The 23,027-nt window shown below is 40.3% G+C and overlaps 1 protein-coding gene across 1 annotated transcript in view; it reads left to right on the top strand.

Moving 5' to 3' along the window:
* nin (ninein (GSK3B interacting protein)) overlaps positions 1–23,027 on the top strand; it is a 148,797-nt gene that overhangs the window by 36,641 nt on the left and 89,129 nt on the right. Inside the window, exon 3 of the mRNA XM_048600390.1 lies at positions 4,409–4,575. Within this exon, the coding sequence (XP_048456347.1) occupies positions 4,409–4,575 (167 nt within the window). The remainder of the gene's footprint in view (positions 1–4,408; positions 4,576–23,027) is intronic.

Genomic DNA, 23,027 nt, shown 5'->3' with positions numbered 1-23,027 from the left:
AAACCTTTCCTTTCTATGTATTTGTCCAAATGCCTTTTAAATGTTGTTAATGTACCTGCCTGAACCACTTCTGCTGGCAGCTCATTCCATATGCATACCACCTTCGGTGTAAGAAAGATGCCCCTCAGGTTCCCATGTATTCTTTCCCCTCTCACCTTAAACTGATGCCCTCTAGTCCTTTATTTCCCAACCCTGGGAAAAAGACTGAGTGCATTCACCCTATCTATGCCTCTCATGATGTTATGCACTTCTATAAGATCTCCCCTTAGTTTCCTATGTTCTAAAGAAAAAAGTCCTAGCTTGTCCAACCTCTCCCTATAACTCAGTCCCATGAGTCCCGCAACATCCTTGTAAATTTCTTCTGCACTCTTTCCAGTTTAATAACATCCTTCCTAGAGCAAGGTGACCAAAACTGAACACAATACTCCAAGTGTGGCCTCACCAACATTCTGTACAACTTCCCAACTTCTATACTCAATGTCCTGACTGATAAAGGCCAGTGTTCCAAAAGCCTTTTTCTCTGCCCTGTCTACCTGTGACTCCACTTTCAGAGAAACATGCACCTGATCTCCAAAGTCCCTCTGTTTCACTACACTCCTTAAGGCCCTACCATTCACCATGAAATTCCAACTTGATTTGACTTTCCAAAATGCAATACCTCACACTTCTCCATATTAAACTCCATTTACCATTTGTTGGCCCTCTTCCCCAGCTGATCAAGATCCTGCTGCAATTTCTGATTAACTTCAGACTCCTCTTCAGATTTTCAGCATCCACAGCATTTTGCTATTACATGCAGAAGCTACACTCCAGCAATGGCACTAACACAGAGCAATACTGTAAAAAGTCAATCAGCATTTTCACATCCCCCTCCTCCTGTTGTTTAGCATCAGGTCATGTCTTAGCATTAATCACAAGTGAAAATGCCACTTGCTAGACAACAGCTGAAAATAAGCAAGGTGGGGAAATAGTGGAAATAATATTTATTTAATCCAGAATAGAAACTGCCAATCTAAACATGTGAAACGTGTCCTTATGCATCCAGTAATCTTTATTTTTCATTTTCCTAATGCTTCTATGCTTCAAGGGTAGAACCCTTGTGCCTTCAGTGGAATTATATGCAGATCCTTCTTCTGACTGTCAAGATGTCCTTGGCCAATGCTCTTTTCGGTTTTGAGGCCCATGAAAGTCTGGCAAAACTGCTCCAGCTGTGCTGTGCAGAAGGTGATATGACCATTGGGACATGAGGCAGTTTGTGGAATACTGAGTGGGATAAAAGGGAATGGCTGAGAAGTGGATGTGCTTTGTACAGGGTCCCCATTTCCAAATCCCCTTCACCAACAACTATCTAATGGCCCATCACATTACCTCGCTAGCAATCTGCTGGAGAATATTGTGCTGCAGATCAGTGGGGTGAAAAATGGTTAAGGGTATCATTTATCTTGCTTATAGGGGCATCTATATCATGAGATACAAACCATTGCTGCAGGCTGCATGAACCTGTTTGATTACTGTGTTTGATGAACTAAGCAAATAACTCCTTTTCATGGATTAAGATGTAATCACAAGAGACTTCAACATCATGCCACTCATGCTTGAGGTGGATTCCTCTCATGGCTTTGCAAGCATACATAGTGCAGCTAGAAAGCATGCCAGTACATCCTTGCTATTGCTCTTGAAGTATCTTTTTCATTAATGGCCCTAAGTTGCATCATGTGTATTCAGCATCCTGTAGTCTCCCAAGTAAATTCTCCACTACTGCCTGTGTCTCTATGCTCTGCTGTTGCTCACTGTGTGAGACACCAGGTGAAAACACAATCGTCCTCCTATTGGTTCCACCAAAGTGTAAGTATCTGAGTTGATGCATGAGCTTTGTGACGTCACACCCTCAGAGTGAGTGACCTCCTCTGAGAAGTAATTAATGTCTTCCTGGCCATTTCCTACTGGACCTTTGAAGTTCCTACAGGAGATTGAATTAGAATTGACAAGCTAAGCATGTTTTAAGTGATGATTAAGTATGTGATCTTAGTTCACTGCCTCCAACGTCAAATCAACATGACTGAATGTTATATGCAAGGTGATGTTTTGTCAGCAGGGTAGCTGGGAGACTCTCATCTCCCCATCATCAATGGTCAGGTAATGCCAAGATTCCTCTACAGCTGTCAGTTGAGAGGTGACTTGAGGGCAATGATCACTCTAATTTTTGTTCGTGCCTATGTGGACTGTGAGTAGTTGAGCAGTATATTTAAATGAGAACGGCAGTCATACAGCGGAGACTGATAGAGTGTACATGGGGTTTTTTTAGCTGCTGCTTGTCTGTACATACACGCAACGTACAACCTCCACACAATGTAGAACTTCCTCGAGGGTCACCTCCAGTTCGCTACGTCTCCTTTGTGTCCTGTGCTGTCCTGTAAGGAGAGACAAAGGAGACCTATGGGTGCCATATATTGAATGAATAGGTGGAGATGATTTTTTGAACGTGACTACAAGGGAGAGACAGGGGATTGTATAAGGGTGAGGCCCTTTAGAGAAAAGAATAATCGTGGTTTCAACAATTGGATACAGTGTCAAATAGTTTGGAATCATTTAAGCTCTAGTTACCATAAGGGTGAAGATGAGTGTCGAGGTGGATGGACAGATGGGTATGGAAAACATATTGACACACATGGATGGGTATGTCTGCAAGCTACATTGGTATGAGGAGTAATGTGCTGGAGTAGGCTTAAAAAGGCAGAGTGAAGATGTGGATTAGTCAGGAACTGTGTTGACCTTGCCTGCCCTGCATAGATCATTAAAACCACAAATTTGATGCTATGCTTCTGCTCCTATTGTTGCTAACTTCATGGGAAATCTCAAATCATGACTTCTTACTTCACCTACTTCCTTCTGTTGATAGGAAAGAATATTTTCCTGAAGGCTCCTACAACCTGCAACAGCACATCCTGAGTGATATCACTGAAACAAGGCGCAGATTTTTGAACATCTCAGCATCTCTAGTTCTGCCCATTCCTTCTGTTGTGACACCCAACTCCACTAACAGTTAGTTGCATGCTTGGAATGTTCCTTTAAATACTGCAGGAAAGCACGGAAAGTATATCATAACACAAAAACTGTGTTTAAAAAAAAGTCACTGAAAGCTGTTCTGTACTTCTGCATTTCTCACACATTACCACATTCCTGTGTGACACAATTAGCTTCAACCCCATGTCTCCACATTAACCTGTTATCTTCCCCTCCAAGACTTCAGGCTAACCTGGCAGGGTCACCCATCACCCCTGTGCTCACTGAACTGCGCTGGCTTCTGTTTGATCAACACTTTGATTTTAAAACTCTCACCCTTGTTTTCAAATCACTTCATGACCTTGCTCTTCCCTGTCTCTATAATTTCTTCCAGCCTCACAGTCTTCTGAGATATATGCATTCCTCCAATTCTCGCCTTGTGAGCATTGCCAATTTTAATCGCTCCACAATTGGCAGCTGTCCCATCAGCTGTCAAAGCATTAAATACTGGAATTTTCTCCTTAAACGCTCAACTCTCTCTACCTTGCTTTCCTATTCTAAGATGTTCCGTAAAACATACCAGACTGACCAAGCGTTTGGTTATCTGCCCTAATATTTCCAAATGTGGCCTGGTGTCAGGTTTTTTTTATATAGTGTTCCAGTGAAGCATTCTGGGACAACTTATTACTGTGAAGAGACTGTATAGAAACATGTTGATGTTGCTAAGCCATAACATGGAATTCCCCCTTCTGAATTCAGTAGACTATGTATTAGATTGGTATCGCTCTTAAATGTGGAAAGAAGGGTTGACTAATGGATAACTGTATTACCAATAATTTCATGTTCACCATATCATATTTAATAAAAAGGAATTCAACAGTTATTAAATGATGTTCCATTTCACCCAAAGTTGGTTTCACTCCACATTCTAAACCATTAGAATTACAATGTGTCCTCACCCAAAGTTTGAACATGCACTTCCAATAGGAGACATTCCATAGCATTCAAGACTGACACTGTGGTCTACCTATTTTTTTTGTCTAATCAACCTGTTCAGAGACCTGGAGCAGGTGGGACTCTCGGTCCAGGGGTAGGGACACTACCACTGCGCCCACGAGAGGGCCCAAAATGTTAACTTCTCCCCAGCGGGGAATTGAAACCTGGTCCCTCCCCATGACAGGCAGGAATACTAAACACTATACTACCAAGGACCCTAAACACTGTGGCCTATTGTAGCACTATGGTCGGACTGATTATCATTAATTAATTCATCACAGGCAGGACATTGGAACTAGGCCTCGGACATCTGTTGGATAAACCTGATGAGTTAGTTGAAAGCCTCTAAAGCTATTGCTTTTGCAATTTAAAATGATTAGGCTGATCACAATGCATTGTATGCCCGCAGATTCTACCGAGGTACAGCCAAAATATGTCAAAGATGGGAAACGATATGGGCGGAGAACAGCACCAGAATTTCAGGATTCAGTGGAAGAATTTATGGAGGTCAGAGTTACAGAACCTTCAGCTGACGAAACACAACCTGAAGATGTTCCTTCTGGGCATGATACTGAGGTGGGTTGAAATTATTTGCATTGATAACTGAGCTGTTTTTGAGGTCATTCCAATGAATTCAAACTCTGTTTTTGGTCTGAGTGAATTTCTAGGCTTTGATTTCGAATCGGTTGAATTCCATGTGAGTCCAAGTATGTTCTTCACCCAAAGTGGAATTAGAGGATATGAGATAATAGACCAAGTATATATGTTTATTTAGTCCCAACTGCAAGGCACATATTATGTTGTTTAGCAGGAGTGAGAAACAGAAATTGGTCTTGGCATTTTGTCCGAAGTCAGATATGTGCCTCATCTGGCTGGAAAGGGCAGCCAGCATTTAGGAATTGCTAAATTAAAGTTCTGTCTTTAACGTCTTAGTATTAATTTTTGTGCAGTTTAATTTCCTTTCTTATTTGTACTCTGTCAGTGTGTGTTAGTGTGTGTGTCTCTTTCTCTCAACTTTCTCAGAAAATCAAGTAATGTGTCAAAATTTGAGATGTTAAAAATTATTCCAAACTTTTCAAATGGTTGAATGTGGGTGTGATGCTAACTGACATCTTTAGGGATGTAAGCATTCTTTCTTAACCAAGTACAGACAGGCTTCATCTCAGCAGATACACCTTTAATCAGATCATATACAACCGCTGGGTCCGGAAAGATTACAGTGTGGTAACCAAACAGGTAGCAAAATCATGGTATGCCTTGACATCACAGCAGAAGAGAAAGACACTGAATAAATTTTAGTGTAAACGATCTGCATTGAATTAAACCAATTGTAGTATTATAATAGGGATAGTGGGATGTTTAAAACAATAGCTGCTTTGGGAACAAGCTCATGGTTACTGCAGACACTAGAAGCAGCTGCATGAGTTTGGTGGGAAAGTCATGGTTGAACTGCACAACAGCTGGGTGGGGAGGCTGGAGGAGAAGTTTATTTCATTTCACAGAGACCAGGTTTGGAGGCCTGGGGTGGATGAGGAAAATATAAAGAAAGTTGAGGGAACCACAGCCTGTATTTTAAATTTGTGAACAAGTGGAATTCAGGTTGTGAAGGGCAGCAAGACTCTGAAATTTGGAGAAAATTAAAACAAGTTGGAGGGATTAAAAAGGTGAAATATTTTATGCGTTGGTATTCTGTTGGAAAAAAAGAACCTTCAAAGCCACCTAGAATTGTGACAAGTTCATATTGGCAATATCCTGTATAGAAATGCATATAGGAATTTAAAATAGGGAAGGGGAAAATTTTTCAAAGTTTTGCATTGGACAGTACAGGCAAATGTAGAATTTTAACAAAGCATAGATAGATACATGTGGAGTGATTTACTTCGGAAAGTGGACTTGAAACCAAACTTGTTTTATCTAAATGTATGTTTTAGCAAACAGTCTTAACTGAGACTGGGGAAAGAAATACTGCCTATAAGGTTGCACTACTACACCGTGTCTAAAATAGACAAATGACAGCTGGAAGCTCCATTTACTTGGGTGAAATTTGAGTATTTAACTGTTGCAGAGTGAGTTGTTTGAACAATTAGCAACAGGAGTTGTATACGCAATTAGTTGCTATGATGTGCAGTGACATTACTGTGTGCAAACTGCAGAGACTACTTTACACTGACTATATAGAGGTTATTTGTGTCATGCAACCTCATTATATTCTCCCTCAAGTCTCATTGGTTTAGCTATTCTTTCCCAGGAGCTCTGCACCTCCCAATTTGCATGTGAGTTGCACAAGCAGCTGGCTAGCAGCAAATATGCTTTCATAGTAATGCTGAAGTATGAAATCAATGCAGTACCTGAACAGAACCCCCCCCTCCCCGCCATGTAACTACATCCATTCTGACATTGAGTATATACTGTATTTATTTGGATGCCTTCACATGTATAGAATTCTCCTGGGCTGGCTCTGCAAAGCATAGATCCTGCTCTTATTTTAACAAGATAATCCCAAATCTTCAGAAATCAACTTAAAGTTCTGAGTCTGCCTGACTAAAGCTGAAGGGAATAGGTGAGACAACAAACCAACAATATAATTAAGTTGAGCAAAATAATCTTGCATTCTACTGAATATGAAATTGACTTGGATACTAGGGCAAAACAACAGTACTAAATCAATGGCAAAGTAAATGGAAAGGAGAATAATGTGGTGTACAAAGTGGGCTGTTGACTTTCTACACGGTCAAAGATTATTTTAATTCTGTGCATTCAACAGCAAATAAGTTGGCCAGAACCCCCTTGGTCTTCACTAAACAGTGCCACAGGGTCTTTTTCACTCACTGAACATAAAGATTAAAGACTGGATATTAGTTTAACATATCATCCAAAGGACAGCATGTCTGACAATGCTGAGCTCTATCAGATCCGCACATGATCGTAAAGCTTTATAATTAAGAATTATAAGTTCAAATCCTAGTGTGGAACTAAGAGCCAACAACGTTGACAATAATTAATCTGTTAGGTTATAGCAGTTTCCTTTTCCTGGTAAGTTACCAATTTTTTTTTGCTTGATTTTGATCTGTTTATGTCATCCATATATTTTCCATTTTCACAATATGAAAGGGTCCTAATGCCTAATTCATTTTTCATGGAGGCTGCATTGACCTTTTTGATCTGGGTATTGTTACAGTAATATTTCCAAGTTGAGTCAAAAATTTTGCTAATCTTGAAGAATTTTCAAACCCCACCCTTTCTCCACTTATTGTTCATTCTTTATCTTCTGTGTATATAATCACATATTTTAAGGTAACCATAGAGATATATCATGGAGTTTCACAGCATGGAAACATCCAACTCATCCGCGCCAACCAGGTATCTTAAAATGATCTAGTCCCATTTGCCAGCATTTGGCCCATATCCTTCTAAACCCTTCCTGTTCATAACCCCATCCAGATGCCTTATAAATGTTGCAGTTGTACCAGCTTCCACCACCTCCTGTGGAAGCTCGTTCCATATGTGCACCACCCTCTGCGTGAAAAAGTTGCCCCTTAGGTCCCTTTTACATCTTTCCCCTCTCACCTTAAACCTATGCCCTGTAGTTTTGGACTCCCCTGCCCTGGGAAAAAGACCATGTAGTGTATTTGGATTCTAGAAGGTATTTGATAAGTTAACACATTTAATTGTCATTGTGCAAGATAGGAGCTCATGGTATTGAGGTGTAGATGAGGAATTCATTAACACAGATTCAGGATTACAGGGTCTTCTTAGGATTAGAAAGACATAACTAGTGAAGTGCCATAAGGGCAACAATAATTTACAATCTATATTAATGACTTGGGGGTGCAGAGTATAATGTATGCAAAGTTGTTGATGATAAAAGCAAAGGTGGGAAGGCATGTTGTGATGTAGACATAAACAATCTTCAAGTGGATATAGATAGTGCGAGTGGGTAAAACCGTGGCAGCTGAAGTTTAATGTAGGAAACTGTGTGGTTATGTACTGGAGTAGGAAAAATCAAATGGCAGACTGTTATTTGAATGGAGAAGGACTCCAAAAATGTGCAATGCAGAGGAATCTGGGTGTTCTTGTGCATACACTTAAGAAGGCAAATAGAATTTTGGCTGGTATGGCTAAAGGGTTGAAGTTTAAGAACAGGGAAGTCTTGTTACAACTGTCCAAGGAGTTAGTGAGGCTGCACCCAGTGTTCTGTGAACAGTTTTGGGCCCTTCACTAAAGATAGGATATACTGGCATGTCCCAAGGTAGTGAATGTCTTTACCCTAGAGAGCTGTGAAGGCTAGATCACTGAAAGTATTTAAAGAGGAGATAGATGTATTTTTGAAATATTGGAGAATTGACAGCCGTGTTGAGCTGGCGTGAAGTATGAGTTGAGACCTGATGTAGATCAGCCATGAACTTGTTGAACGGATAGTGGGGCAGGCTTGAGGAGCCGAATGGTCCACCCTCTTCCTATCTTTCATGTTCTTACTTCCATAGAACATAGAACTGTACAGCACAGGATTGGGCTCTTTGGCCCACGATGTTGTGCCGAACAATATGCCAAATGAAACGAATCTCTTCTGCCTGCCCTTGGTCCACATCCCTCCATTTCTTGCAAATTCATGTGCTTATCTAAAAGTCTGTTAAATGCCCTTATCGTATCTGCCTCCACCATCACTCCTGGCAGTGTGTTCAAGACTCCGTCCACTCTCTGTGTAAAAAAAAGCTTCCCCCTCACGGCTCCTTTGAACTTTCCCCCTCTAACCTTAAATGCATGCCCCCTAGTATTTCAACTCTGGGGAAACGACTCTGACCGTCAAACCTATCTATGCATCTCATAATTCTATAGACTTCTATCAGATCTCCCCTCAGCCTCCGCCGCTCAAGAGAAAACAACCTAAGTTTCTCTAACCTGTCCTTATAGTTCATACCCTTTAATCCAGGCAGCATCCTGGCAAACCTCTTCTGCACCCTTTCCAAAGTCTCCACGTCCTTTCTGTAATGTGGCGACCAGAATTGAACCCAAGTGTGACCCAACCAAAGTCTTATAAAGCTGCAATGTGACGTCCTGACTCTTGTACTTGGTTCCCCGACCAATATAGGCAAGCATGTTACACACCTTCTTTACTACCCTCTCTACTTGCGTGGCCACTTTCAGGGGGCTATGGACTTGAACCCCAAGATCCTACTGTACATCAATGCTGTTCAGGGTCCTGCCATTAACTGTATACTTTTCCTTGACATTTAATCTCCCAAAATGCAGCATCCCACATTTACCCAGATTAAACTGCATCTACCATTTCTCCACTCATATCTGCAACTGATCTATATCCCGCTGTATCCTTTGACAACCTTCTACACTATCCACAATTCTACCGATCTTTGTATCGTCTGTAAACCTTCTAACCCACCCATCTACATTTTCATCCAAGTCAATTATATATATCACAAACAGTAGAGGTCCCAGTATGGATCCCTGCGGAACACCATTAGTCACAGACCTCCAGCCTGAAAAACACCTTTCCACCACTACCCTCTGTCTTGTATGGGCAAGCCATTTCTGAATCTATGCGGCCAAGTCACTGTGGATCCCATGCATCTTAATCTTCTGGATGAGCCTATCATGAGGGACCTTGTCGAAAGCTTTACTAAAATCTATGTTAAAAACTGAAATTCATATTCCACTGTGTGCCATGGTAAAATTTGAACCCGGGTCCTCAGGATATTACTCTGGTTTCTGGATTAATAGTCTAGTCATAATACCACTAGGCCAGTGCCTAGAATGTGTCCAGGTTGCAAACTCTCCATCTATTCTTGCACCGTTCATTTGTATTTCTGGCAAAATACTGTGTGTTTCCAACTTCTCCTGTATTTATTTTGGAGTATTTGCACTATTTTTCTCCTCCCCTCATCTCCATTTGCAGCCTTTTCTCTCAAGTATAGGCATCCATTTGTTTTTCAACAAATTATGTTAAGGTTATCCAAATCATGACTTTATTCAAATAATAATAACATACTGCAGATGCTGGAAATCCGAAATAAAACAGAACATGCTGAAGAAACTGAGCAGGTCTGGCAGCATCTGTGGAGAGAGAAATGGAACAACTATTTCAAGTCCAAAATGATTCTTCTGAAAAACAGTGCTAATTTTTAAAAAAATTAAAAATACTTGCACTGTGATTTGCAAGTTACTCACATATATGACCTCTTAAGAAAATCATCTCACATAAACAATAAAACTACTTACCCATTCTAGACTGCCCTACTTTCATTTGTTCCTGCATATGCATTGTACACACAAATATTAAAGCATTCTGGTTTTCTAATAGTACGTGTGCGTGTTGTCATTGGCTTTTCATCTAGTGTCTGCTGATTGCTGGGGTGATGTTGCCTCTCTGGGAAATGTAATTGTGGTGAGTGTTGCTGCTGTGGTAATTGTCGCTGCTGATCCACTGCATTTGGTAGAAAACATTCAACCTTTGAGACTAATGTTCATTCATTTCCTTGTTCAGCTGGAAAAAAATCCAATCTACCCATCAACTTTCTGCATTGAAAGAGCAGCTCCTTTTGATTGTATGTACATGTCTGTGGTTATGACATCAAAATTGTTCACTCATTTTCACGGTGTACAACTGAGGTAACAACTGCTGTACACAGGGTACACATTGCCAAGTGGGTTATCTTTTATTGAGTGTGTTGAATCTTTGCACTCTGACTGGCTCAACAACCTTGAGCTTTGATAAAGCTACCAATTTAGAGTAATGAGACATCAGCAGAATGTATAATGGTGATCATGTAGAATGATGTATTGATTACATCAGTCTCATATGATTGTGTAGAGTGATCTGGAAGGGGACAGAGGTCTACTAGAGTCTAAGAGAATGCGTGTATCTACCAAGGTGTAAAAGTACCTTAGACTCAAGAATTAGTATTTGGAAGACTAAAGTCAGTTAAACCACATAGGCATGATCAAAATGCTGGAAACAGAAAAGGCAGCAAAAAGCAATGGCATCAAATGTTACTATTGGTCAAGATGGAGAAAAAGAAAAATTTTCAGGTCTCACCAGGCACTCATTGCTGACATAGGCTGCAAAATGGACCCAAAGACCATACAGCAGTAAATATTGACTGAATTAGCGGACAACTGGACAAGCTCGGCCATAGTGAAATGAGCAGCTCCAGAGCTCAATTCAGTGAATCACACAATTACTACAGTGCAGAAAGAGGTCATTTGGCCAATCATGCCTGCACTGGCTCTATTATCTAGTCTGGCTCATTTATCAAGTGCCAATCTCCTGCCTTTTCCCACATCCTCGCATACCATAACTATCCAAAAAACCATCCAATGCCCTGTTAAATGCCTCAATTGAACCTGCCTGGTTATTCCCAGTGCCATTTCAGGCACACTGCACCAGATTCAGGAATGGGAGATTTGGAAAAAAAGATTTTCAAGATTCAAATAGCTTAGAAAAATAAAGGACAAATAGACCAGGTCAATACATTATTGTATGCAGCATGGGCCATTATGGACAATGATTTTGCAAGACAAGGTGTTGATGAACGTATTACATTGTATGAAAAAGTACTGAGGGCATTTGATACATACGTCAGTGTGTGAAGAAATTTAATAATAGTGTGCAAAATTTAATTGGAGAAAACAGAGGGCTGAAAAAGCGTGGATTCATTCAAAAATGACCTTTACAGATCAACAGAAAATTGCATTTCCAAGGTACCGAAGGCAGAGCAAATTCATGATTGAATCGTGGTTGGAGTTTCTGAAGAAGCATCGTCATACCTTTGATAAGTTAGGGAGGATTTGAAGCAGTAAAAATCACATCAGATGAGAACGCAGAACAGGAAGCTGAAGCGGGTGTTTGTTCAAGGGGAAACTGAAGGGCCATGGAAGAAAGCGAGTGAGCCAATTCAGCACATGGGCTGAAGGAAAGAAAGCGCATGGAAAACACAGCCCACTGAATCCAGGAAATGCACAACTGTCATCTTTAAGCATTTAAGTTATGGAGGGAACAAATCAAGCAAATTGGACAATTGGCCAGCAGACTCAGTACTATGCCACAACAGCAGGAATTTGGGACATTTTAGAAAAGTCTGCAGAATTCCAGTAGAGAATACAGTGAACAAATAAAACCTATGAAACTAAAACAGATTCAAGTTGAAACAACACATAATGGGAATAAAGCAATTTCAGGAGAAATCAACAATGTTGGAATTAATTACTGGATTATTAAACTTGAAGTAAATGGGTGGAGTGTGGAGTTTAAAATGGATGCTGCAGTAAATCTCTCAGTGTCATCAGGCCAGTTCAAATAACATTAAAAAAATGCAAGGTCAAACATCCTCAGTGAAACTACTTGGACCTGAAGGAACAAACTCGAGATTAAAAGATCAATGGACAGCAAAACAAGGGTATAATAGACATCAGACAATAAGAACTGTCAATTAAGCAGGGGCTCAGGTGTTTCAGCCCTCTAATAATTGTTTTGGCTCACAGTCAATTCTTATTATATATTTGTTCACTGAAGGTTGAAACACCTGAGCCATCAACTGATTCAAAGCTTTGGTTGTCTGATATCTGCTATCAATTTCACAACGTTTGGTCATAATTAACCTCTTTATGAAAGATTTCTTAACATGTAATATTGTCACTATGGAATTCATTCATTGCAAATGAAAATGTCATGTTTTGGCATGGGAGCATGATTGGCCACTGGGTTGGCAGGAGGGGAAGACTTTGGCATGGGAGTGTGTGATAAGACATGGTAGGGTGTTTGGGATGCATAAGCTGTGCTGCATTGAGAGTGTGTGGTGTGGGGAATGAGGACTGTAGGGCTTTTCTTCTTACAGATAAGACAAAGTCCCTCAGCCCAAGGCAGGCCTTTTAAACAGGTTGCTTCCACAGCCATTTTCCCAAATCACACCGGGAGGTGTGAAAATGAAAATCACCCCTCCAGAGTCAATATTAGCCAATTTTCCCAACTCCCAATTTGAGGATTATTATCTGGTCCTAAGTTTCTCTTCTCTCAGCAAAAATGCTCTCATTGTAGGATTCCTTGTTCCAATGACAACCATGTCTCTGATTAGATTATCCTTCTGTTGCCCAATCTTGCAAGATTCATCTAGATGTCTCAATACAGCCACGTACTCTCCCCCTGTTCCTGAGTTGTCACGTTAAACATGTAACATGCATGAACGACAGTAGTTGAGGGCTCAAAGTGTTTGTTCAAGGCCTCTAAAATTTCACAACTCTGTCTTTTCCGTTTCTCAATGAAGTCTATGCAATATAACTTGTAACACATTCTCCAGCTCTGATACCTTATTGTTCGATGTTGTGTCAATCAAATAATTCTATTATTGAGACTGGAAGAATTTCTAATTCAGTCTTAACCCCTCTTACATCTCCATAACATCACATAGTAGAATATTCAAAGCTATAATGACTCACACAACAGTCGATATTCTGTACAGAGTTGAAGACTGAAGTTTTAATTATTACAGCCATAGAATCATGGAAAGGTTACAGCATCGGAAGAGGCCATTCAGCCCATTACATCTGTGTTGGCCGAATAAATTAGTCACCCATTCTGTTTCCACTTTCCAGCACCAAGTCAGTAGCCTTGCAGGTTGCAGCACTTCAGGAATCTGTCCAAACTCCTTTTACATGAGTTAAGGGTTTCTGGCTCTAAAACCAAATTGGGCACTGAATTTCAGATATTCCCCACCCCCTGGGTGGAAAGGTTTTTCCTTATGACCCTCTACTCTTTATACCAATCATCTTAAATCTGTGCCCCTGGTAATTGATCTCTCCCCTAGGGAAAACCGATCTTTCCTGTCCACTCTATCTAAGGCCCTCATTATTTTGCACACCTCAATTTAATCGTCCCAAAAGATGCAAGGGATAGGCATTTTTGAATAATGGTACAATGTTCACAGACCTCCACTCTCTGGTACCTCACCTGCATCTAGTGAGGAAGGGAAAATGATCCTGAGAACATCTGCTATTTCATCCCGGATTCCTTTAACAGCCTTGGATATAATTCATTCCAGCCCTGGTGATTTATCCACTTTCAAGGAGGGCAGGCCCTTCAGTACTTGCCTTGACAATACCCTTATTGGATCAAATATTTCATACTCTTCTTCTTAAAAGTAGGATGCCTCTAATAGGCTTTACCCTTTCCCTAGTCATCCTCTGCTCTTCACAGACTGAGAAACCATCTTTGGATTTTCCTTAATTTTACCAGCCAATACGTTTTTGCATTCTCTCTTTACTTTCCTAATTTTCTTTTTCACTTCACCTCTGTACCTTCTATGAAAGGAAATTCCAGACTTCAAATAAAAAATTACCCCTTGGCCTTACACAAACCAGCTCTCTGTGCTTTTTTCGACAGCCACTGGCACTAATATAGCTATGAAAATTCACTCGTCCCTTGTGCAGTGACACCATGTTCCACGTAATGTATAAAATGCCTACTGCCTTAAAACCAATTACAAAAGATGACATCAGAGGTGACACGAGTAAGGCAAGCTACAATGTGCAAAAGTATTTCGCCAAACAGTTATGATCTGGAATGCATTGCTCGAGACTGTGATAGAGCAGATTCAGTCTTGGCTTTCAAGAGGAACTTAGATGAACACCTGAAGAGAAAACAGCGATAGCGAAAGAGACTGGACTAGTTGAGTTACTCTTACAGAGAACAGGAATGACGACAACATGCCGAATTACCTCCTCTGATGCTGCAACTATTCTACCATTCTTTTCCTGCCAAAAAGCACCAAACTATTGTTTTTGAGACCTTGCCTTGCAAAAAATCTACCATATTTACCTACAGAAGACTAATGCTTCAAAATAATGAAGTTCTTTATTGCATTTTTAAAGCTTTGAGAGCTGCAGATAATACACCCCTCTGCAATTGTTCTTGCCGCTTCTGATTGATAGGAGGCATAAAGCAAGAAAGAAATTGCATTTGAATGGTACCTTTCACAATTTCAGAACTTCGCAAAGTGCTTCAAAGCCAAGGAAATACATTTTTGAGTTTTATTCTCAGCTGAAGTATAAGAAGCATTTTAACATTGTTTGCAATACCAATTCAGCTTGCTGACCAACATCATTGTTTCTGTTCATATATATACTTATGCATTCTGCTAATCATGTGAGGCATTTTCTATGTTGGGATCATATGTGATCAATAGTATTCTGTTGTACATTCAGAGGGACTCATAGTTAAGTGACCATTGCACTGATGAGAGCGTTCTTTACAATAACAAGAGTAAAGCAGTGAAAGGAATTTATCACAAGCAACGTGAGTCATGCGTTGCAGTACTCAGCTCAAAGAAACCCTGGAGATTTGTTAAATGAAATATTGATATTCACTGCTTGAAAAGACCTGAATATTTACTCAACGTCTCGGAAGAAATGAAACTGCTTTGATTCCTTGGCCATTTTTCTACCTTTTATCGAACAATTGGAAGCAACTGTGAGCTAATTGGACTTTCCTTTTCATCACAGGCAAGGTACTGAGCAAAAACAAAGATGGGAACAAATCTCTGATTATTCAACCACAAATTGTGTGTAGGCATAAACTGAAAAAGGAGAGCGCCAAGTATACATAAAATTACTTATGGACGATGAACTCATTCAGATTATGGTCTTGTTATGCACAGTGCAGAATTATTCAAGGTAACTCAGAGGGAAACCTTTCAAATTAGTAGTGTTTACGCAGTGTGTAATTAACACAGCACTGGAAGCAGCAGAGATGCTTGATGGTGGCACTCAAGTGACAAAACATGTTCTGTGACTACAGTGTGCAGAAACATATTTATATATTTTGAAAGATAATTTGATTCATTGCTGGACAAAGGGGCTGAAAATGTTTTGATCAATGAAAACCAAAATACATTGTCATTGAACATGTAATTACTTTTGCTAAATTAGGGAAAAAGTATATGCATCTACGAAAGCTTTTGAAACAGCTAGTTTGATAAATCACACTGGTGTCGAAGACATATGCTTGGATTGCTGGAAATGAGCGTTTTTAAAAAAATAATCCACTGTTTTAATGTATTCCTCTTGATTTTAAATAATTGGTTTTTAAATTTAGAGTTGCTGAGGTTGAACTTTTAGCAGTGGTTGAAATCCAATGAGATTGTCATGTTCTGCTGTGCTTCACACTATTCTGTAGTTAACGTATTATGTCTGACCTGTCTAAAGCTACCTGGTCAGTCATGTTTACCCTCATTTTTCTCAGCAGTTTGGCTATACCACCTGTCTGTAAAGTTGGCCAAAAATTTGAAACTTGCTTAGACAATTCTATACTTCTATGCAGTAGCTCAGTTTTAATACTATACCCAGTTTGCAACAATATGATTGCAACCTTTAAATCAAATATTCAAAAATTCAGATTTCAGTTTCAATATGTTGAGCACAATCTTATCAGGCTATGACCAGTGTGGGTAATGATGAGTGGTAGAATTGGTCAAGTCGCCCACCGAGGTTAATCTCAATGTCAAGGTAATCTTCCCACATTTTGTTTGTTTTCTCAAAAAGCATGACAAAATTCTCACTAGTCAGTGACAAGTTGTCGGTTGATGCTCATATTGTTTGTTAAACAGCACAACCTGTGGTTCCAAGCTCGCCATATAAACTAGTCAGAAAAATTTGTCATGAAAACCGGAGCAGGTTCTTGATGGGTTCAACACATGGCTTGCTCCAAAAGACCTCCATCTTGCCCAAAAGCAAACTTCAGAGCAGGGCACAATCCACCAGCACCAGCCCTTTTACCGTGGACATTGGCACTGCACTTTCAGGGAGTTATTGCCACCATCCTGGCATTAGCACTGTACACTGCAAGACTGGATGGATGTAGGAGAGCACTGACACACAGCAATTTACAGCTGCATCAGGTACAGGTACTGCACAGGAAAAGGAAACCATCATATGGTGTGGACCACACTGCCCACCCCTACTGATTCTGAGTATTTACCTGGTGCCATACTAGCATGTCCTGACCATGCCTCCCTTGTCTTGTCTTGCTGTGCCTTGTATGGTAATTGGCACAGTTACACTACCAGGCAGGCAACTATGCTATGAATTGTGTAATTGTCTGTCAAGGGCACATGCATCTTGCTTTATATCAGCCTTAAATCACTCTAACACTTGTACCATGTGGCCTCTCTGCATTCACGACAAACACTTGGCATCTGCAGCAAGCAATGGACACGACTGAAAGCTTTAGAGGAGTAGTCCTTGGTGAAGTCCATGAGGACACCTGTCAACTGGGGGTCCAGCATGGCTAGGATCCGGCAGCCTCCCATCCCAGTTCTGGGCTTCGGCAATGATCAGGTATCTCGTCAGGATGGTACCGCAGAGTAGGCCATGCCTCTATGCTGTAGGGAGCAGGTCATGGTCAGTCCTTTGTCTCTGTAGGGGCTAGTCCGGGGTGGGGAGGACTGTCATAGTAGCGGACATGTGTGTCCACCAGACAGGAGCCTGGGGCACATGAGTGACCTGATCTGCCAGCAGCAATCCTCAAGGGGTGGAGCACATTTGTCCCCTTTCCTCTATTCAGAAAAATTAAGGGAAATGGGGGATTGTGGGTGGGGGGAGGTTGGCCAGGGAAGAGGGGACTGCATGTTCAAAGTTGGAGTCACATGCACGTGGCTTAGGTGATGAGAATTCTGTGGTGTTGACAGAAAAGGCCACTTAGAAAGGAGAGGATGATCCGTTAATGCTGAGACTGAAAGCCACTGGCAGACAGCCTCTAATTGCCATTCTAATCATGAAGCATGTGGTTAGTGTGCAAAGTTGGGGAGAATGGCTGTGAAGGGACACGCAATGAATGGGGTCTGTCAGCCAACTTGTGAAGGAGAGGCCTGCATCTAAAACTACTGACTGGAAGTTCTCGGGGATTAACATTATCCTGCAATACATGTTATCCTGGCAACATTGACAAGCAGGGTGCCTACTCCCAGACCATCCTGCAGCATTGACTGTCTCAGTTGCTCCTCCCTGTCACTGCTCAGAGCCTCCCTTCAACGTACATTGCTGTACACACAGCCAGCTGAACAGTAACAGCAATGCTGAAGGGGAAAACTGTTTAAGGTGTCAAAGTGTGCTGATGCCATGCTCACACATTGGTAGCCCTGCTCCCACAGAATGTTTTTGATGCTCATTGTACACCCCCAACCATTACTTTTACTAATTGCCAGAGAGTCATGCTTCAATGTGTCACACAGCATGGAGACAGACCCTTCGCTCCAACTCGTCCGTGCCGACCAGGTATTCTAAACCGTACTAGTACCATTTGCTGGTGTTTGGTCCATATCCTGAACAGAAACAGGGACAACCACATGAACAGTGTAATGCAAGGGTTTATGAAATTAGTAACTATTAAACTAATATTGTATGAACCTAAACTTTTAACATTATGTCGTTGAAACAAAATATGCACATGGCATTGTATGCTAAACAAAAACTATTACGTCACGTCATATGCTGATCAAATTGTTTACAAGTTTTCCAGCTATCACCTCTGAAATAATTCCAGAGAAGCCTGTATCCCATCAAGTCACACTTTGTTTACATGTGAATAGTACGTGACATTGGTCTGGCTTCCTCAGAGCCAGATCTCAGATTCTGCAGGATGCCTGACACTCCAGTTTATATCTGTCAAACCAGGCTCCCTGATTGGACCATATTAACAGCCCCAATAAGGGAACTCATATTCTGTGAGGTCCACCTGGCTGACTTTGTTACAATCACTACAACCCCGCTGTGTTTAGCAGACCTGTCTCCTCCTCTCCTTCCTGCTGTGATACAATGAGCTCCCCTGCTCTGCAGATACTGTAGATGGAGCTTGGTCCATATTGGAGTCTTTAGCCTCGGACATTGGTTGGGTGACCCACACAGGTGATTATGTCTGGATGGTCGAGATATGTCATGAGTCTTGAACCCTCCTTGGCTGAAACTTCCAAAAATCAAAGTAGGACAGGCAGGGTGGAGGTAGAGAGTCCAGGCACCTCCACAGTGTCCCGAGTGAAGACTATAGAGAGGGCTGTGTACAGCTCCTGTGGCTGGGTACCTCACGGCACTGTCCTGTATCCTTGTGAAGAGGAGATCCTGGACTAGGATCAAGTCTCCCCGACCTACTGTCACCGTGCCATCAGTACCTAGGGCAGTGGGATCAGGTCATTGTTGACTCTCCAGCTGACCTTGACGGTATTGGGCCACTGGGCAGCCACCGACTTGCCCATGGAGACAGACCAACAGTTGTGGGTCTGCCAGCACTGTACATCATTCCAGCTTCTCTACTATGATGGCCAGTGCCTCCTGTATATCTGTCTGCCTGCTGCTGCTGCTGTTTTCTCTGATCATTTGAACAGTCTCTCAACACCAAAACCACCGAGTCATTTCCTGCTGTGGTCTCAGCAGGTGCCTGGCCTCTGACACTCCTCTGAGTGCCCATGGGCATTTTCCCTCATCCTATTGGCTGGTCAACCTCAGTGTGCATAGTTACTTCCTCACTCTTTTCATAGCCAAGCAGCACAGCTACAAGTGGCAGCACTCTTGCAGGTGCGCAGATGGTTTTGTAAGATGGCATAGACACAAGGGATGCTAGCCTGGGAGTTGAACCTATAGTTAAATTAGTCCTATATGGGGTGATAGTGAAGGGAATTCTCACTGGTGTGAGTACTGTAAACGAATGCTTTTGGGATCAATGGGATTATATTCTTGTGTTCCAAAATATTTAAGCATGTGTTATATGTAAATAGATTGGCTTATTCTATTTTATCTTCATTACTTTTGCATATTAAACTTCTGTTTTATTGTTAAAGCTAAATCTGCAACATTACATACTTATGCATCAGTGAGAAGTCACCTTGTTAAAAGCAGGAAAAAACATGATCTATCAAGCCAGATTTCAGTCTAAGATCAGACTTGTCTAGTAATAACAACAGCTGGACAATTCAACTTACTGATTAGAGATTTAAAGGAGCTGTTCGGATAAACCTAATAATGCTCTGATGTAAAGAAAATTTGCTTGTAAATATAAAACTAAAATCTTCTGAAAGTGAAGAAAACCTGGCCTGTTGATTTGGAATGGTGCCAACTTGTTCCCACATACTACTAAAACAAGGATTTACCAATTCTGCTTTTCCAGAAATGATTGTAGGTGAATAGCACAATAGACTCTTTAAAAGGCCTAACCTCATTCTTAACTTGAGGCCTATAAATAATAATGAGTAACCTTTTATATCATGGAAAACAAAATGGAACTACGCAGAGGTCCCATAGGTACCAATTAGAACTATTTTGCATTGGTGTTTAAAGATTTGGGTACATATAGGGATAGGATTGAGATGTTTTCCCAAAGGTTTACAGCATTCAATGTGTAAATTTGCAGCTTTTCCACCTAGGCATAGAGTTACACCTGGGAGAAACACAGGTGGAGAGATTCACAAGCCAATGACACAGCCATCCCATGTTCTTTCTCTTAATGTAAAAGGAAAGAAACTCATACTCATGAGGATGTTTGACCTCTGTGCTTCAGTGGATGTTTTGAATCAAAGTGGCAAATATGAAAATTCACATTGAACTGTCAAAGTGCATTGGATTAAGTCTGATTTCAGGGCAGAACCATTAGACTGTTATAATCCATTATTTTCTAAAATTGAAACAAAAATAAATAAGAAAAGGAGCTTTTGAAGTTTTACGGATGCAGCTTTCCAGAAAATTAGGCTATGACATTTATACCTTTCCTAAAAGTAACTATCATAGAAAGATATTTCACTGTTAAAACTACATCTTCACATTGTGATGACGTCTCAGCTCTAGTAGGACAACAATATTCTTATGGGAGTGATTGCTTAGAAAAATTTGTTGCATCAAATCTTCTCAGCAAATTCAAATTAATGTGAGCTGAGACTTTTCTCAAAGCTGAATAGTCTTGTATTTTACATTTAAAAAGCTGCATTGCTAATTTTAAATATAAAAATATAATTAATTAGTAGAAGGGGAAATATTTGTTTTTGGAAGGCTTACCTCCTACATGTACGCATTTGTTATTAATTTGACAGCTCAGGCTTGCCAGGGACAGACCAATAGACAGCAATGTTTCGATTTTTTTTATTCTGTTGTTTCTTTGCTTTGGCTGAGAATTGTGCATAAGTCAGCAGACATTAATATGGGAAATAATGTTAACTTTTTATTGTTTAATGTAAAAGATTGGTGTTGGTTTTCTGGGTCCAAAGGTAACTGTAAAATGATTGACTTGGAGGCATAGCAACCTTGATACAATGTGGTTTCCATTTAAGATGAAATAAATCAAACCGCACTGTTGCAGCCAAATTCATAAAAATCACATGATTGACTATCACTTCCATTTTCTATTCCTGTCAGCACCATGCTCTTGCTGGGGATAGGAAAGAGGTGAGCAGCATCTTTATTAGATGTCTGCTAGACCATGCCTGTCCATTTTCAATGCGTATAACATATTTAGATGGCGATTCAAACATGTCCCATGAATAACTATGTCTAATGCCATTCTGAATAACACCATCCTTAATAGCAAGAATAAAATCCTGCTGTTTAAAACAGCTTGCGAAGCCATGGATCTTGGGTGCCTCAAACAGGTCATAAATTAGATCTTAAATTATTCATTTATAGCCACATTAATTCCTCAATTTTAAGATGATTTAGGAAAGTCGGGATTCATTTCTATACCAGATGCATAACTTTCATTCTTTATCAAGCCATATTACAAAATTGTGTTATTTTCAATGCAATAGAAACTGTTTGTCTCTAAAAATAATAGAAATATATCAAAATACATATATTTCTGGTATAATTCTATGGTTTGACATTCTCACTTACGTTAAATGGAGAAATGCTCTTGTGTTGTACTTCTGGAAATAGTATTTATCATATTTTGGAATGAACTTTAATTAGCCAAATGCTAAGATGTTTACAGTATTCAATGCGTTGAGCTGAGATTGATATTGTAAATAGCAATAATAGTGGTTGATACAAGCAATAGTAAAACTGTATAGCCAAACATCATCTACCCTTACAAAGGAATCCAGATAGGGTTTTAATGTTGCAATTCTAAATCCATTATGGATTTAAAAATGCAGGAATGTATTCACAAGGTATTTTAAAAATGTAAATATGAAGTTAAAGGTTCCAAATATTTAGTTTTTTCCTTATTTCCAAACATGGTTGTGATTATACTGCGTGCATTGATCATTGCATCTCTAATGTTGTGTTAATGAAATGCTGACAAAGGCAGGATTTTTGTAACAGTTATTTGGGTGTCCCTAATTTATGACCAAGAATTTGGTTCTATGAAACAGATGGTGAAGTGCAAAGGGTTGGTGGGTTTATGTATAAAGGGTGAAAGAGGCTATGACAAGTAAACAATAGCAAGTGTAGTATGTGCTTTTCTCAGTCCAAAAGATATGGTCCAGAATACTAAACTGTGCCATCTGTTCTGTGGTTCAGCTGTGCATGTGTCCATCTGAATAATGTATTTGCAATGCTCTGTCTTCCACGCAGGCATCAATAAATACTGACTTGTATCAAACCAAGCTGTTCCCTTGATCGCACACAAAATGCCCAACATGACATTAAAATACAAAGTTTCCCTGCCAGTAAGAGCTCAGTGCTGATGTTCGAAGGCTAGAACCATTTTGTTCCTATCTTTGTGAAATTTTTAATCCACCTTTATATAATTAATTAGTTATGAATAGATCTATGTGCTAACCAAAGTGCAAATGCCTGGATGCTTTTTGCCACATACCCAAGGGAAATAGTAAATACTGAATGACAGCGATAAGTTTTGAATTTTGGCTAGTATAAGATTCTAGTTCAGGTATTGTGTAATCATGCTGTTTATTGAACAGACCTTTTTAAATGGTATTAGTAAACTAATTCAGGCAAGTTTTGAATTTTTAACTATATTTTTTGGAAAATGTGAGCAGGCTTGTTTAGAAAAAACACTTCCACTATTAAGAGATCACAAGGTGTAGAGC

Source organism: Rhincodon typus, chromosome 8 (genome assembly GCF_021869965.1).
Source record: "Rhincodon typus isolate 14 chromosome 8, sRhiTyp1.1, whole genome shotgun sequence".
Classification (NCBI taxonomy): domain Eukaryota; kingdom Metazoa; phylum Chordata; class Chondrichthyes; order Orectolobiformes; family Rhincodontidae; genus Rhincodon; species Rhincodon typus.
The sequence above is the reverse complement of the archived record's forward strand: the minus strand, read 5'-3'. Positions and strand labels throughout refer to the sequence as shown.